Here is a 16,211-nt window from a genome sequence, read left to right on the forward strand (position 1 = left end):
CAGTCTCAGGCCTGCTTGGATCGAGCTGGTTATGTGGAGAGGTGAGGTAAGCACCTTATTCTACAAAAAATTCTTTGATTTTTCGTCAGTGATGAACGACTGAAGCGTTGGCAGAGAAGCTCTTCTCTTGTTGCGGACTTCAAATCTCCGCGGATTCGGAGGGAGCGGCGTGCACCTCGGCGCGTTCAAACGGCTCGCGTTCGGCCGCACATGGTCCGATTTTGTTGCCATTTGTTTTGTTGAACTCACAATCAGTATATCCTAAGGAAGATTTTGAGCCCAAGTTTTTTAAAATTGGTCCATTCCTATCGATTTTTGAGAGGGGGGATACTTACGTATTGAACGCCCCTCGTACCTAAAAAAGGTTCTCCGTAAAAACAGCGGATGTGGTCATTTTTTAAAATCACTGTATCTCACTAACATTTCTCTCTAACTTAAAATTCTAAAGCTCATTTTTTTGGAGGAAGATTCTTCATAAAAGAAATTCCTTGGCCCCACCCAATTTGCTGCATGGACATCAAAATGCACAGCTTTGAAAACTTTAAACAAAATTTTCTGAAAACTTAAAAAGGGAATATTTTTACATATAATGCTTCATATGTTAGTTACTTCATATGAAAATTGAGCATTTTGATGAATATGTATTATCTTTATTTTTTTTATGGGTAGGATTCGCATCAAAAAATCCGTTCCTAGAAAAATGCGATAAATGGAACAATTTATTCAGAAATTATTGTTAGAGGCAGACAACTGCAGAGGTCTCAAACGACAATGTTTTACTGGCGATCTATAAAACATAGTATTTGATGATTTTCATGACAATATTTATAGTTTTGAACAGAAATATTGCAAATACAGAGGTAACTTAGATACAGTGAAGAACAAAACGCAAAAAGGCATTTTTACTTGCAAGGAAATTTTGCTCAACTTTTATCGACTCACCCGTATGAAAACTTTTCCTTTAATACATAGGAAAAATACCAATTTAAGGCAAAGAGGAGAGAGCAAGGTGTGAACATAACTCGGACAATTGTTAAAATTAATTCCACTATTCTCACTAAAACCTAGCAACAAAAGAAGTGTGATGCTATAAAGCCTAACAAAATTCTTTGGTTGAACAAAACTACAAGAGAAAAGGGACATTAGAGTAAGTAAGAGAGACCCAAATTAGATCCTGGATTTTTTTTGAATTTTGAGACTGTTAAAACGAAGTCATGGTCTTCATCATTAAAAGCACACTGTTTAAAACTGAAAGATTTTTCAATTATACAATGGAAATGGACATACTCTCAGAATAAGGTCTATTTCGTCGTTGTGATGATGATCATTAACTTGGTCGACAAGTATGAGTGTGATTATCTCTATCTGTCATCCTTATGCGGACAACGTTCTCTTCTTGTTCTACGGAGCGGATTCCCCAGTTCATGAGTACAATGTCAAAAGGGTCGGTTTTCATTCTGCGTTGATTTTTATGAGCTGCCTTTTCAAAATCAGTTTCTTCTCTGGAATCCACCTTCCCATCCTAGAAGGCAAGGTTTTAAATTTTAAACAATTCCTCACGAAGTATACAGTCCTTTGGAATTAGAGGAAAACAAATCAAGAATACAAAGGTTGGAATAAACATTTAGCAGGAGTTACTTCAAAAATATTGGGTGAATTAAGAAACCATTAATATTTCAGTTCATATGTGAAGGCTAGATGTTTTTTCTAGACTTCTAAAATTAGTGTTCGCAGTGAATGATTAGAGAGGAGTATTCTTTCCACTCAAGAATTATAGGTATAAATTTGGCAACCTTTTTTTATTGATCAAATTGAGATTTTTTAAAAAAGGTCAACTGTCTTGAGCAAATATACAGGGTGTTAGAAAAATCCCCTCCTTCCTCTAACTTTTTACCCAGTAGAGGTGGAGATTTAAAACTTGGAGAACGTTACTAGGTCACAGAGAAATACTTTTTGAACCCCCTAAAATTTTCAGGGGGGCTCCCTTGGGGGAGGGGGGACCCCAACTTTTTATTTTTTAAATGGGAAGACTCCTCTTGTAATACCTCGTTCAAAAGGGCATAAAAAAGAAAACTTTACGTTTTAACCCGAAGTCGATATCTCAAACCGTTTCAAAATGGCAGCTGGTTAAAGTTCAAAATGGCCGAAAATCGGCACGTAGGTTTTTTGTTGCATCGGTACGTGAGTAAATAAAGGACCCCGCACACTCCTTGTGGGAAAACGCACCACGATCGATTTTTAATTTTTTTATTGCATTCAATTCATCTCAAAATGCTGATCAAAAGTCATCATTGTGCCAACTTTCTACGATGCACCGTTTTTGCACAATATGCCCGGAACGCATCAATTATTTGGCGACAAAGAGTTAGAAAGGTTCCTCACTCTTATCTCGGATTCTGCACGCCTTTTTGCTTGACCATCCAAATCAGATTCGTGAGGAGCATAAGAACAGGGAAGTCGGAGAAAAACAGTGACCGTCAAACGGACAAGAGTGGGAGGGAGATAGCCCCAGAGTAGGCAGGAATAGATAAAAAGACAGACACTCGTTACGTTTTTCCTCATTCACAGCAGACCTATTCTCGAATCCCTTGTTCTTTTTGACTCTTTTTCGCCGAATAATTGAAGCGTTCCGGGCGTATTGTGCGAAAAACGGTGCATCATTAGAAGTTGGCACAATGATCCCTTTTGATCGGCATCTTGCGATGAATTGAATGCAGTAAAAACATAAAAATCGATCGTGGTGCACTTTCCCAGGAGGAGTGTACTTATTTCATGCATCTAGGCAAACATTCATTTTTGTTTCATAGTCAATATGAGTTGATGCAAATTTATGTTTTAATGATCACAAAGGAAGGTAACTCCCCTGGCCCCAGAACTGTTAGGTAGACGGAAAACTACGCAGTAAAATGGGGGTTTTCTCCAAGTAGTTCATTTATGGGTGTTTCACCACCCCCTCCCCTTGAGAATGATTTCTGTGGGGTTGAAATGTGCAGAGAGACGTTAGCTGTTTATTTAAGACCTTGATATGATACACTGTAAACAGAATTTTCAAGCAAAGGCATAATATGCGTGTAAATTGTTTGCTTGGAAATGCACTGAGAGATCAACTTTTGGGCACCAGAAAAATAATATCTGTTAATCTTTTGCAACTATCGACATGAGATTCGAAGGGTACCTTATGCAGGGTATGAGTTAATTATCTTTATCGCGAAAATCCGAGCAAACAGCTTATACACGTATAAGCTGTATGGTCGGAAAGATCCTCAGTTATTGTGCTTGTGCTTTCATAAATTTTCTTACTATTCTTTTAAATATTTAGTTAAATCTTACATTTTTTCAAAATTAATAGAATTGTAAAAATTGGTACTATGAGGTACAAAAATGAGCATATTTAACGCAAAATTTTTCTAGAGCAGTATTTCTACCAAATGAAAGAGGAAGAAAGGTGTTATCAGGGTTGCTATAATTTCATAATCAAATTCCTTGAATTTTTCCGAATTTTTTTGCTTATCCCTGACCTTCAACAACAAAATTTCCACCAATTTTTTTTCTTCCTTTTCTTTAATACGCTGTATTTTGCTGAACTTTGGGCAAAATTTCTTGGTTTAGAGACCAAATTATGGAAAAAGGCATTTAGTAGCTACTTAAAAGATGACCAGAAAGGATAAACAGTTTGAGGACCAGTGAAATATTTTAGTGATAAGTAGGTGTGTCAGAAATTTCCCAACTTTTCCCGCGAATCCCCTGACTTCCAGTCGTCGCAAATTCCCCAACTTTCCTGGTTTTCCAAACTACCGGCAACCTTGGTTACACAATTTCTAGAATTAGAATGATAGAAAAAAGAACTGTACTACATTAACTTAAAAAACAAACTAGAAAAGTTTTGTGAAAAAGATAATATTAAACCACAGATGGAAGCTTTTAAGCATTAACTAAGAAAATGAAGGTGAAAAGGTATAAAAAAAATGCTTACCTCCGGTTGAGGAGACCACAGACGTACTACAGGTTCAATACCACTAGTTGCCAGAAGACAAAGAAAAGGATGCGGTTGTAAACAGTTTACTATCGACGAGTCGCCTTTCAGAATTTTGACATTGTTTTCTGTTTGGCGATCCCAAACATAAAGTGCTCCGTCATCAGAGCCCGCCACTATATATTGACCATCACTGAAAAAGCCAAAAAGTGACTTAAGCATCATTTTTAGAAATTAAAAGAGAAGGAAAAAGTGCATTCAGTAAAGGAATGGCCCGGAGATCTATTTCTGCCCTCTCTTTCTATGTATTTTATCATTTGTGTCATGAAATATGGCAACAACTGATAAGTGTTGAACGACCTTTCTATGTTTAATGTTTACTCTTCAATATTGACGAATGCACCTCGCCTGCGAGCGTTGACCGAGGACAATTACCTGTATATAAGTATCTGTTCTGTGAATAAAGTTTGTTAGTATGAAAAGCCGATTTTACTGGCGTTATTCTGTGTGTGCCGTCCTTTTCCCCCCTTCTCCCGCCCATACATCTTGACAGGTTATGGAGCCCAGTCACTACAGCAGTCACTACAGTCATCGTGAGTAAGTAACTCTGCAAATAGCTGGTATCTTTGTCTTTGTTCAAGTTTGCACCGAACCGAAATTACAAGTCACTTATCCAATGGGCTGGTTCGACTCGTCTAGTAAAGAATCCAAGGAGAACGTCAACACTCAGACTCAAACCGTGGAGCAGGAGGTTGCAGTGGACTATCACAACTACATCTTGTACGGACTGATCATCGCACTAGTACTGGCTTATATTTTGGTTTGGTGGTGCAAATTGAACTATAGGACTCAGAGAAGGCTACGAGCAGAGGTACAAGAACTCAAAAAGGTTACATCCACAACTCCAGGACAGCGTCTCTGAGGCAGCAGGCATCCAGAGGGAGCTTTGGGCGGTTCTAGCAGGTGGACATCTGACGTGAGGTCCAGGAGCAGAGAACGGGCGCCAAACTCAGGATAGCAGCCAAGATGGAGAACGCATTCATAAAAATCGAGAAACTTCGGGGTGAAGACAACTTTCAAATATGGAAGTTTCAGGTGACGATCTTGCTTAAGGATAAGGAAGCCTTCAGCATTGTGGAAGGGAGGCAAGCGAGATCATCAACGAATGCAGAGGAGGCGCACCAATGGGATCTTAAGGACGTGCAGGCACAGAAGATACTCGTCCAAACTGTGGAGACGGGAATCTTGACGCACATCATGACAGCGACAACGAGTTTCCAGATGTGGACAAAGTTGCTTGAGCTTTACGAGAGAAATACGGCACAGAGGAGATGCAACCTACTTCAGGAGTTTTATGGGTTCAGGATGACGAAAGGAAGTAAACTGGTGGATCAAATCGGAAAACTGCAGAACTTGGCGTATCAACTGGCTCAGACAGAATGCAGGATTAGCGACGACATGTTGATCTCCAAAGTGCTCGTATCTCTCCCGGAAAGTTTCAGGTACTTTGCCACGTCTTGGGAATCAACAGAAGCGAGGGAGAAGACTCTTCAGAATTTGGTGGCGAGACTCGCGGCAGAAGAATCACGAGGTGGCGTGAGGACTTCGGGCACAAAGGACGAATCTGGAACAACGGCGTTTCAGGCGACAAGGAAGGGAAAGTGTCACAACTGCGGCATCCCTGGACATTGGAAACGAGAATGTAAGAAACCACCTAAGCAGCAGAACAACAACAACAGCGGCCACAACAATGGAAGGAGTGGACCAAACAAAGGAAAAGGCGACAAGAAGAATTCAGATCAAAAATCAGGCTACCATGCAGACAAGGACGCAGCTGGCAGCATTTGCTTTCTAACAGAAAACGCAGTGAGCGAAAATAAAAATTGCATTGAATTCTATGTCGATTCTGGTTGTTCTGATCATCTAGTGTTTCAAAAGGATTTATTTAGTGAACTAACATTACTAAAGGAACCTATACATATTGCCATAGCAAAAGAAAATGAGTTCATTGAGGCTGTTGGTATCGGAAATATAAATGTTATGAGTGAAGTAGGGAATAAAAAAATCGATTGCTGCATAAAAAACGTTCTGCTAGTCCCAAAACTAAGGAAAAATCTCCTATCCGTAAGAAAACTGAACTTGGCGAATATAAAAGTAATTTTTGAAAATGAGGAAGTAACTCTATCCTGTGAAAATGAGATAATTGGTGTGGGATATGTGAAAAATCTTTATAAAATTCATTTCGAGGTTGTTATGAATCAAGCTCTGGTCGTAGAAGTTGACAATGAATTAGCTATGAAATGGCATAAAAGACTTGGCCATATCAGCAACACATACTTCGAGAAGCTGATTCATAACAATCTGGTCAGTGGCTTGGAAAAGGTCCGAGTCAGCAAGGTCGCATTCTGTGAATCTTGCATAGCTAGTAAACAAACGAGATCAGTTTTCAAAACACGGAGTAAGAGTACACGAGTTTTACAAATAGTACACTCTGATGTAGGGGGGCCAATATCACCTCAGGGCATGAACGGCGAAAAATATTTCGTGATTTTTGTTGATGATTACTCGAATTTTGTTTGGGTATATGTAATCAAAAACAAGAGCGAAGTATTTGGTTGCTTCAAAGAATTCTCACAAATGGCTCAGGCCAAGTTTGAAAAGAAAATTTCTGTGCTCAGGTGTGATAACGGCCGAGAATATATTTCAAATGAATTTAAAATTTATTGTAAAGAAAACGGGACTACGGTCGATTATGCTATTCCGTATTCACAAGAACAAAATGGTAAAGCAGAGCGTTTTATGCGAACAATTGTAGAGAAAGCTAGGGCAATGTTGATTGATTCTAATATGCCCAAGAAATTTTGGCCAGCAGCAGTTTTAAGTTCAGCTTATTTAATAAATAGAAGTCCGACGGTAAACTTCAATGACATGACACCTGCGGAAGTATGGTATGGTAAAAAACCTGACGTAAGCAATCTGAGAATTTTCGGTTCGATTGCATACCGCCATATTCCGAAGGAGTTGCGTAAGAAGTTAGACTCGAAGACCGAGAAATGCATTATGATAGGGTATTGCAACAATGGGTATAGACTATGGAGTCCAGAAAAAGGAAAAGTGGTTGTTTCAAGAGATGTAATTTTCAATGAAAATGAGTTGTATTTTGGGAATCATGCTGTTTTACCGGACTTTGAAGAACATTTCCAGTTAAAAGAAAAAGATAATAAAGAGAATACATTTACTAAAGAAAATGAGATCAGTGAAACTGAAAGTGATTCTTCAAGTGAATCAAGTGAGGAAAGTGATTCTCAATTCAATAGCTCAAAAGAAGAACCTGATTCCGATTTCGAAACTCCCGAAAAAGAGATAAACCCAGGGGTTTTACCCAAACGTGAGGTAAAATTACCAGCACATCTTAAAGATTTTGTACTCTATTCTGCATACAATGCCATTGCTTTAGTCGATGATATTCCAAGAAATTTTTCTGAGTTGGATTCTAGAGAGGACAAGAAAGAATGGTATCAGGCAGTGAATCGGGAGTTAGAATCAATTAACAAAAAGAAAGTATGGACTGAGGTGCCAAAACCCAGTAATGCCGAGATCATTGATACAAAATGGGTCTTTACATACAAACCTCATGCAGATGAAAAATACAAAAGTCGTTTAGCAGTAGCTCGGGATTTTGCTCAGAAAGACAGTTTTTGCTATGAAGAAATATATTCTCCTGTTGCTAGAATGGCTACCATTCGAACCCTTTTAGCCGTAGGAAACCAGTATGGTTATGAATTTGCTCAATTAGATGTAAAAACTGCCTTCCTGAACGGAAAATTGAATGAAAATGTGTACGTTTATCTCCCTAAAGGTGTAAAATGTAAGAGTGGATTTGTATTAAAATTGAATAAGGCATTATATGGGCTAAGGCAATCAGCAAAGGTCTGGAATTCAGAGTTCAATGAGTTTTTAATGAAACTGGGTTTTATCCAATCTGAAAACGATTTCTGTTTATACACAAAAGAATGTGGGGAAGGATTAATTTTTATTTTGATTTTTGTTGATGACATAATTATAAGTGCTTCTCGTCATGAACTAATTGAAAGATATAAATCTGAGCTAATCAAGAAATTTGATATTGTAGATTTAGGAACATTGAAACATTTTCTCGGATTAGAAATCGAGATTGATCCTGAACAGCAAAAAATCAAATTGAGTCAAAAAGAGTATATCTTAAAGGTGTTGGAAAAATATAATATGTTGGAATGTAAACCAATTTCTACTCCAATAGATGCACAATTGAAACTAGATTTATCAGCTCAACCAAAATCCAATGTTATTGTAAAAGAGGTGAGGGAAATGGTAGGATGTATTATGTATTTAATGTTGGGAACACGCCCAGATTTAAGTTTTGCCATAAATTATTTCAGTAGATTTCAAGGTAAAGCTACGCATGAACTTTTGATCTATTTAAAACGAGTTCTGAGATATTTAAATGAAACAATGAACCTGGAATTAATTTATCAAAATCATAGTACAGACCAGGTGCTTGATTGCTTCGTGGACCCTGACTGGGGGGGAGATATAAGTGACAGAAAATCTGTTTCAGGATACCTATTTCAAGTATTTGGGAACACAGTGTCTTGGAGTACGAGAAAACAAAATTGTGTTGCCCTATCGAGTACTGAGGCTGAATTAATATCCCTTTGCAGTTCGATCCAGGAAGGGATTTGGTTGGAAAAACTGTTGGCAGATTTTCAAATCAGAGTCAACTCAGTCAGAGTGCATGAAGACAATCAAGGGTGTATAAATATTATTAAGAACCCTTCAAATAATAAACGAGTCAAACATATGGACATAAAATATAACTATATTTCAGATTTATGGAAGAAAGGAAGAATTTCTCTTGAGTACGTTGAGAGTAAAAAACAGTTAGCTGATATTTTAACCAAAGGCCTACCCAGGGTACATTTTTGTTTTTTGAGAGAGAAACTAGGCTTAGTATAATCAAAGCGTAAACATTAAGTGGGGGTGTCATGAAATATGGCAACAACTGATAAGTGTTGAACGACCTTTCTATGTTTAATGTTTACTCTTCAATATTGACGAATGCACCTCGCCTGCGAGCGTTGACCGAGGACAATTACCTGTATATAAGTATCTGTTTTGTGAATAAAGTTTGTTAGTATGAAAAGCCGATTTTACTGGCGTTATTCTGTGTGTGCCGTCCTTTTCCCCCCTTCTCCCGCCCATACATCTTGACAATTTGTAAGAGGTTTGGTGAAAAATCTCAATAAGGTTAATGTGCTTGACCAAAAACATAAACCAACAACTGGATTTGCTTCCTGATTTATGGCTGTGCCAACAGTTTATGCAGAGAATGCATGTTTGACAAGCTGACAACCTGACACTTTCAATCATACGAGTAGGTATACTGGATGTCTTTTTGTTTGAAGTCACCTAAATTTCTAGGGAGCAATTTGAGATAACTCCATGAGACTCGCACCCATGCGACTAAAAAAAAAATCGCGACTATTTAGGTGGAATCTCAGCCCCCTGGAAATGAGAATCCTCATCTTTTGACACCTTTGAAAAACAAGATGGAAGGAAACATTTATAGCCCAAATTTCAGATCATTAGACTTGGGCCAATTCTGTCATCACTTACTTTCAAAAATTGTGTTACTGATTTTGCATAATTGAGGTTTTAGTTCAATGATGTGAAAAAAGATCAATGGATATTAAAAGTCACCAATTCTCAGCTCAATTTTTACCTGCCAAAAAAGTTAGCTTCTTTGATATCTGTTGCTGTGTTGCAATGACCCAGGTATCTTTTCTCGTAGTCAAAGGCTTTTTGTCGCCATTCCCATTCTTGCTGAGAGCAAAGGCCGTACCAGTTTGGAACTTTGTTGTTTTTGTTAGGGTCATCTACAATAAAAAACAGGAGAAAAGAAAAAAGAACAGTGTCAGTCTTCCAGGATCTCAATGAAGTGTGTGATAAAATTAAGACAATGAACTTCCAGCAGAATTTTACATTTGAAAGTGATTTAATTTTTTGCTACAGTTAATACTAAAAAAAAACTGCTTACAGGAATTGCGGTTAAATAGTTACCCTTGCCAGGAACTTGTGGCACAAAACAGTCAATGACATGAATTGATTTAAGTCAATTGCATCAATGGGTTAGTTGCGTGACATTTTTCAATTCAATTTTTAAAGTTTGAGGTCTACTGAGAATTAACATATTTTTTAAAAAGTTTTCTGGTCACTGGGACTTCGAGAAAGAGCTCCCCAAAGTCAAAAGCGATTTGAAACGGGTCTTTTCCCGCGCTTTGGAAATAGGACACCGGGACGTCACATGGTATACACACAGCAGCCTGATTGTTGAAATTTTGTGTTTGTCAGGTTGATATAGATGACATAGGTTAGAAGGCGGAGCGTGATTGGTCGGCTATGTCTTATCGCTGCTTTATCGTGCCTTCGTTAGGTGGAATGGACAACATACTGTTGGAAACTTAAGAGGTGCCACTAGCTTGTCCTGAGTTCAACCCGACATGGGCAAAGCAGCGATAAGACAGCCGATCAATCACGCTCCGCCTTTTAACCTATGTCATCTACGTCAACCCGACAAACCACACAAAATTTCAACAGTCAGGCTGCAGATTCACCCTGTGTCAAATACATGTAAATACGGTCGTTTTATAAATTCGCGAAAAAATGATTTTTCTGTCTAGACTTGATTTCTTAGCGTCGCTGAAATGCGCTGATGTGCATTAAATGGATTCAGAATTTGAATAATTTTAAAACAATTTTGAAGGCTCTCCATCATGATTTCTTGGTGAAAAAGGGAGTTGAAATAGAGCTGTTCGCGTATCTTCTGCCGCCTCCGCATGCCATGCGGTAAATCGGATTCGGATCAGCCCGGACTGCATTGGCAGTGTCCGTGCGTCGGGGCCAATCAGAGCTCGAGTTGGCATCACTTGGAGCGGGTGACCAAAAATCACAACACCATAACATAACCTCGGTGGCTTGTTGTTATCACTTCCCTAATCACAACTTATGCTGTGTTTGAGTCCGTACCCCCCCCCCCCCCTTGTAACTTTTGAACGGTTAGAGATAGAAAAACGAAACTTTGGGAATGTTTCCATCTTAAAGGGGTCCATCTTCTAAAGGGGTCAAAATTTTTGTCCCCCCCCTCAGGGGGGAGGCACGGGGGCCCCCAACTTTTTTTTTTCAAATGGTAACCCCTATCTTGTGATACATCATTAGAAAGAACATAAAAAACTTAGAATTTTGGCTTAAATCGAAAATCAATATCTTAATTTTTTACCGAGTTATGATAGGTCAAAGGTCAAATTTGACCTATTTTCAAAAAACCATATCTCCGGTTCAAATCATCGTAAAGAAAAAAATAAAACGGAAAAATTTACCAAATTGTAAGCACTTTCAAGTAAAAATCACAGAAATTACTTCAAACTAATTTTAAGGGGGGTTTCGGACCCCCAAATACGTCATTTTAAAGGTCATACGATATTCTCGCGAAATGAGCCAATTTCCCCTACTTTTCCTCAACATTATCTTAGTAAGTTCAAAATTAGTTCAACATTGCGTTTTCAAGTCCCCAAATTTCGAACAAAGTTTTAAAAAAAATGAAATTTAAATGGTTGAATTGAATCACCTTAAATTTCGTTTTTTGAACTTTGCTCGAAATTTGGGGACTTGAAAACGCAATGTTGAACTAATTTTGAACTTACTAAGATAATGTTGAGGAAATGTAGGGGGAAATTGGCTCATTTCGCGAGAATATCGTATGACCTTTAAAATGACGTATTTGAGGGTCCGAAACCCCCCTTAAAATTAGTTTGAATTAATTTCTGTGATTTTTACATGAAAGTGCTTACAATTTGGTAAATTTTTCCGTTTTATTTTTTTCTTTACGATGATTTGAACTGGAGATATGATTTTTTGAAAATAGGTCAAATTTGACCTTTGACCTATCATAACTCGGTAAAAATTAAGATATTGATTTGCGGTTTGCGCCAAAATTCTAAGTTTTTTATGTTCTTTCTAATGATGTATCACAAGATAGGGGTTATCATTTGAAAAAAAAAAGTTGGGGGCCCCCGTGCCCCCCCCTGAGGGGGGGACAAAAATTTTGACCCCTTTAGAAGATGGACCCCTTTAAGATGGAAACATTCCCAAAGTTTCGTTTTTCTATCTCTAACCGTTCAAAAGTTACGAGGGGGGGGGGGTTACAGACTTTTGGGACACCCTGTATACATGCCATTCATTTTCTGTCGTATATATTTCACTAAAAACACGACCTGGGGAAAGAGGGCTAAAATTACAAATGAAAAATTCGAGACGTTTCGCCTAAAATCTCAGGCATTTTCAATCAATAAAATAAAGGTTAAAACATAAAATTACCGTTGTCCCTTAGACCGTAGTAGCGAGGCACTGGCTGGTGATTATGTAATCTCGGAACCGGTAAACAGACTAAGAGATAAATGGAAGGATCTCTCTTCATGCACACACTAGTTGGACCTCTGTGGCTGGAAAAACTGATGGTAGGCAACACCAAGTTTTTCAACATCAGTTCGGTAGTTACTAGTTGTACCTCTGTTTTTAATCATTTCAAATAAAGTTCTGGCGTTGTCATTGGATTCACTACCCAAAACTTTGGTGTTTGCACAATCAAAAGCATGACCATTGTTATTTTCATGCTGATGAAGCGCCATAACCTCTTTTTTTATCATATTTGTGACCATTAAGTCTTTTGGACAGTTGCTGTTTTGTTTGGCCAATTCAAACAATCTATTCAATAAACGACACAAGAGAGTTGTTAGGTGAGCCTTTTCTATTTTAAAGGGAATCAAAGGAACGAAAGATTGTTGCAGTTGGTGTTCACTACAGTAAAATTAAATTTCCGCAGCATGGATGAGATGTTCTGAGAGGCAAGCGTACATAAGGTAAACATATGACTTTCGATGGATCGATGGCTGGTTTTTTGTGGGAATTTGTACCATCATCGGCCAACTTTACGGTCTAATGACTGCGTCAAAAGTTTTATCAATAATTTGAGAGGGATAGCAGTTTTGTAAAAGTAATAATTTCTTTTTTTCACAGCCTCTGATCATAAACTTTTGTCAAGTACCCCAATTCCGCGTCTATGCAACCATCTAGTTTTGAGAAAAATGTGGTATTGAATTTGGCACGTCGAGTAGTCGAGATAACTGACAAAAGAGGTTGTTCCAAAAACGCCGATTTTGCCCCCCCCCTGGATTTGGCCCAAACTTTGCTCAGACGTTGTACTAAGTGTCCCCGATGCTTGGGCAAAATTTCAGCCCCCTCGGATAATTAGGGGGGAGGGGGCAGGGGGGCAAAGTTGCAATTTTTTTAAAACTTTAAAAATCGATATCTCCCGAACGGTTTGAGTGTAAGTGTTGCGGTTTGCGCTAAAAAACGTCAAAAAATATTCTCTACAAGAATATTAATGCTGTTTGCAAGGTTGCGCAATTTATCGCGGTCATAAATCGATTTTTTTTTATTTTGAAGGTTCGACTTTTTTTTGTTTTTCGTCTCTCCTCTCTTTGGAATCGTTGCTACGTGAATAAAAACCTGTTGAGGTGATTTTCCATGAAATTCTGCATCTACCACACTTTGTTTGATCTTGGGGAAACGATTCGTTCGTGAGTTATAGCGATTTTTCTGCGCGTTATCGGTTACGCGCGGGCGGCTTATCGGCGGCGCTCCATCCCGCGCGGGCAAGGCAGAGGTTGTTTCACCGCTAGGGCCTTATATTCATGCTGTAGGCTGTAATTATTATTAATAAATATATTTATTAGGTAGTACGAAGTGGGGGGCCGCGGGATTAAATAGGGAATTGACCCCAAGGTCACAATGTCTCCCGACTTATGGATCGTGACCCCCTCTTTACCTCCCAAGGGGGGCATGGGGGGTTTCGGGACCATGAAATTCGGATTCCTTGGGGTCAATTCCCTACTTAATCCCGCGGCCCCCCACTTCGTACTACCTAGACCAACCGAGAAAAAGACCTGTTACGGGTGGTCTGGGATACCCTGTATAACGAAGTATTAAACAAATATTTATTACAGGGGAAGGGTGGGGGGAGGAGAAAATATCGATAATTACAGCCTACAGCATGAATATAAGGCCCTAGCGGTGAAACAACCTCTGCCTTGCCCGCGCGGGATGGAGCGCCGCCGATAAGCCGCCCGCGCGTAACCGATAACGCGCAGAAAAATCGCTATAACTCACGAACGAATCGTTTCCCCAAGATCAAACAAAGTGTGGTAGATGCAGAATTTCATGGAAAATCACCTCAACAGGTTTTTATTCACGTAGCAACGATTCCAAAGAGAGGAGAGACGAAAAACAAAAAAAAGTCGAACCTTCAAAATAAAAAAAAATCGATTTATGACCGCGATAAATTGCGCAACCTTGCAAACAGCATTAATATTCTTGTAGAGAATATTTTTTGACGTTTTTTAGCGCAAACCGCAACACTTACACTCAAACCGTTCGGGAGATATCGATTTTTAAAGTTTTAAAAAAATTGCAACTTTGCCCCCCTGCCCCCTCCCCCCTAATTATCCGAGGGGGCTGAAATTTTGCCCAAGCATCGGGGACACTTAGTACAACGTCTGAGCAAAGTTTGGGCCAAATCCAGGGGGGGGGCAAAATCGGCGTTTTTGGAACAACCTCTTTTGTCAGTTATCTCGACTACTCGACGTGCCAAATTCAATACCACATTTTTCTCAAAACTAGATGGTTGCATAGACGCGGAATTGGGGTACTTGACAAAAGTTTATGATCAGAGGCTGTGAAAAAAAGAAATTATTACTTTTACAAAACTGCTATCCCTCTCAAATTATTGATAAAACTTTTGACGCAGTCATTAGACCGTAAAACAACCTCTTTACGATCAGAGGCTAATAAAAAAGGGAACTTACTACTTTTACAAAACTGCTACCCCTCTCTATTTATTGATAAAACTTTTGACGCAGTCATACTTCATTTCAGGATTACATAATCACCAGTCAGTTCCTCGCTACTCCAGTCTAAGAGATGACCATAATTTTGAGTTTTAACCTTTTTTATTTTATTGATTGAAAATGCCTGAGATTTTAGGCGAAATGTCTCGAATGTATCATTCGTAATTTTGATCTTCTTTCCCCAGGTCGTGTTTCAAGTGTTATATCAATTCAGGCTACTTTAAAGTCACACACACTCTCGTACATATACACAGGGTGCGCTTGAACTCACTTATTATGCGACTTGAATTTACATAAAAAATTCAAGTTGGAGGTTGTAGTGGGGTACTCCCTGATGGGTTTTTGGGAGATTTCAAAACAGGTTTTCGGAGCTCCTGGAAAAATAATCGCATTTTTGTGGTTTTTTAGGGGTAAAATAGCCAAATTGGCCTTGGGGCGACAAATTAAATCCCCTCTCCCTTATCCTTGCCTCGACCGATCTGAATTTTTAGTATGTTTTCGCCTGGTATAAGATGTGACTTTTCTGAAATTTTCATGCCCATACAAATTTTTTTGCTCCTGCTGCAGCGTTGCCAAGTTGCAGACTCTAAAATATCGAATTTAATGATAAAATGAAGGTTTCAAAATGTGATTTCCATTCAAAATCAAAAATTCAAATCGTAAGTTGTAGTAGGGTACTGCCTGATGGGTTTTTGGCCAATTTCGAAGTAGAGTGTTTGAGTTTTTCGGAAAATATTCGAATTTTGGTGGTTTTTTGAGGGTAAAGTGGCAGACTGGGCACGGGGCGACAAATTAAACCTCTTCTCCCTCATCCTTGCCGTGACCAATCTGAATTTTTTGTACGTATCAACCTGGTATAAGATGTGACTTTCATGAGATTTTTATGCCCATAAAATTTTTTTGGCCCCTGCGGCAGCATTGCCGAGTTGCGGACTCAAAAATATCGAATTTGATGATAAAATGAAGGGTTCGAGGTGTGATTTCCTCCAAAATTTCCCGGAAACGGTGCAATCTGAGAGTTTTCGATTAGAAAAAGCATATTCGAACAATTTAGAGTTGCAAAGCTGTCAGCTTTACGATTTAAAATTCGTCAAAATGACCCGAATCGCGATGCAACCTCAAGGTCTGGATTTTTATTTCGTTCGGAATTGGTCATTACGGTTTTTCTGTACTCTATGCATTTAGGTACCATGAAATTCATGCCATCACTTACTTGATGGGTGCAGCTAACTCAGCAA

The 16,211-nt window shown here is 38.7% G+C and overlaps 1 protein-coding gene across 2 annotated transcripts in view; it reads right to left on the reverse strand.

Annotated features, from left to right (window-relative positions):
* Positions 1-701: 701 nt before the first annotated feature.
* The window catches only part of LOC109032790 (WD and tetratricopeptide repeats protein 1), a 108,470-nt gene continuing 92,960 nt past the window's right edge, over positions 702-16,211 (reverse strand). For both annotated transcript variants that reach the window (XM_072297167.1, XM_072297168.1), the window contains 3 exons: positions 9,735-9,888; positions 3,974-4,166; positions 702-1,522 (listed from right to left, as the gene is read on the reverse strand). In XM_072297167.1, the coding sequence (XP_072153268.1) occupies positions 1,328-1,522; positions 3,974-4,166; positions 9,735-9,888 (542 nt within the window). In that variant the 3' untranslated portion in view covers positions 702-1,327. The remainder of the gene's footprint in view (positions 1,523-3,973; positions 4,167-9,734; positions 9,889-16,211) is intronic.

Source organism: Bemisia tabaci, chromosome 2, assembly GCF_918797505.1.
Source record: "Bemisia tabaci chromosome 2, PGI_BMITA_v3".
In the NCBI taxonomy this organism is placed as follows: domain Eukaryota; kingdom Metazoa; phylum Arthropoda; class Insecta; order Hemiptera; family Aleyrodidae; genus Bemisia; species Bemisia tabaci.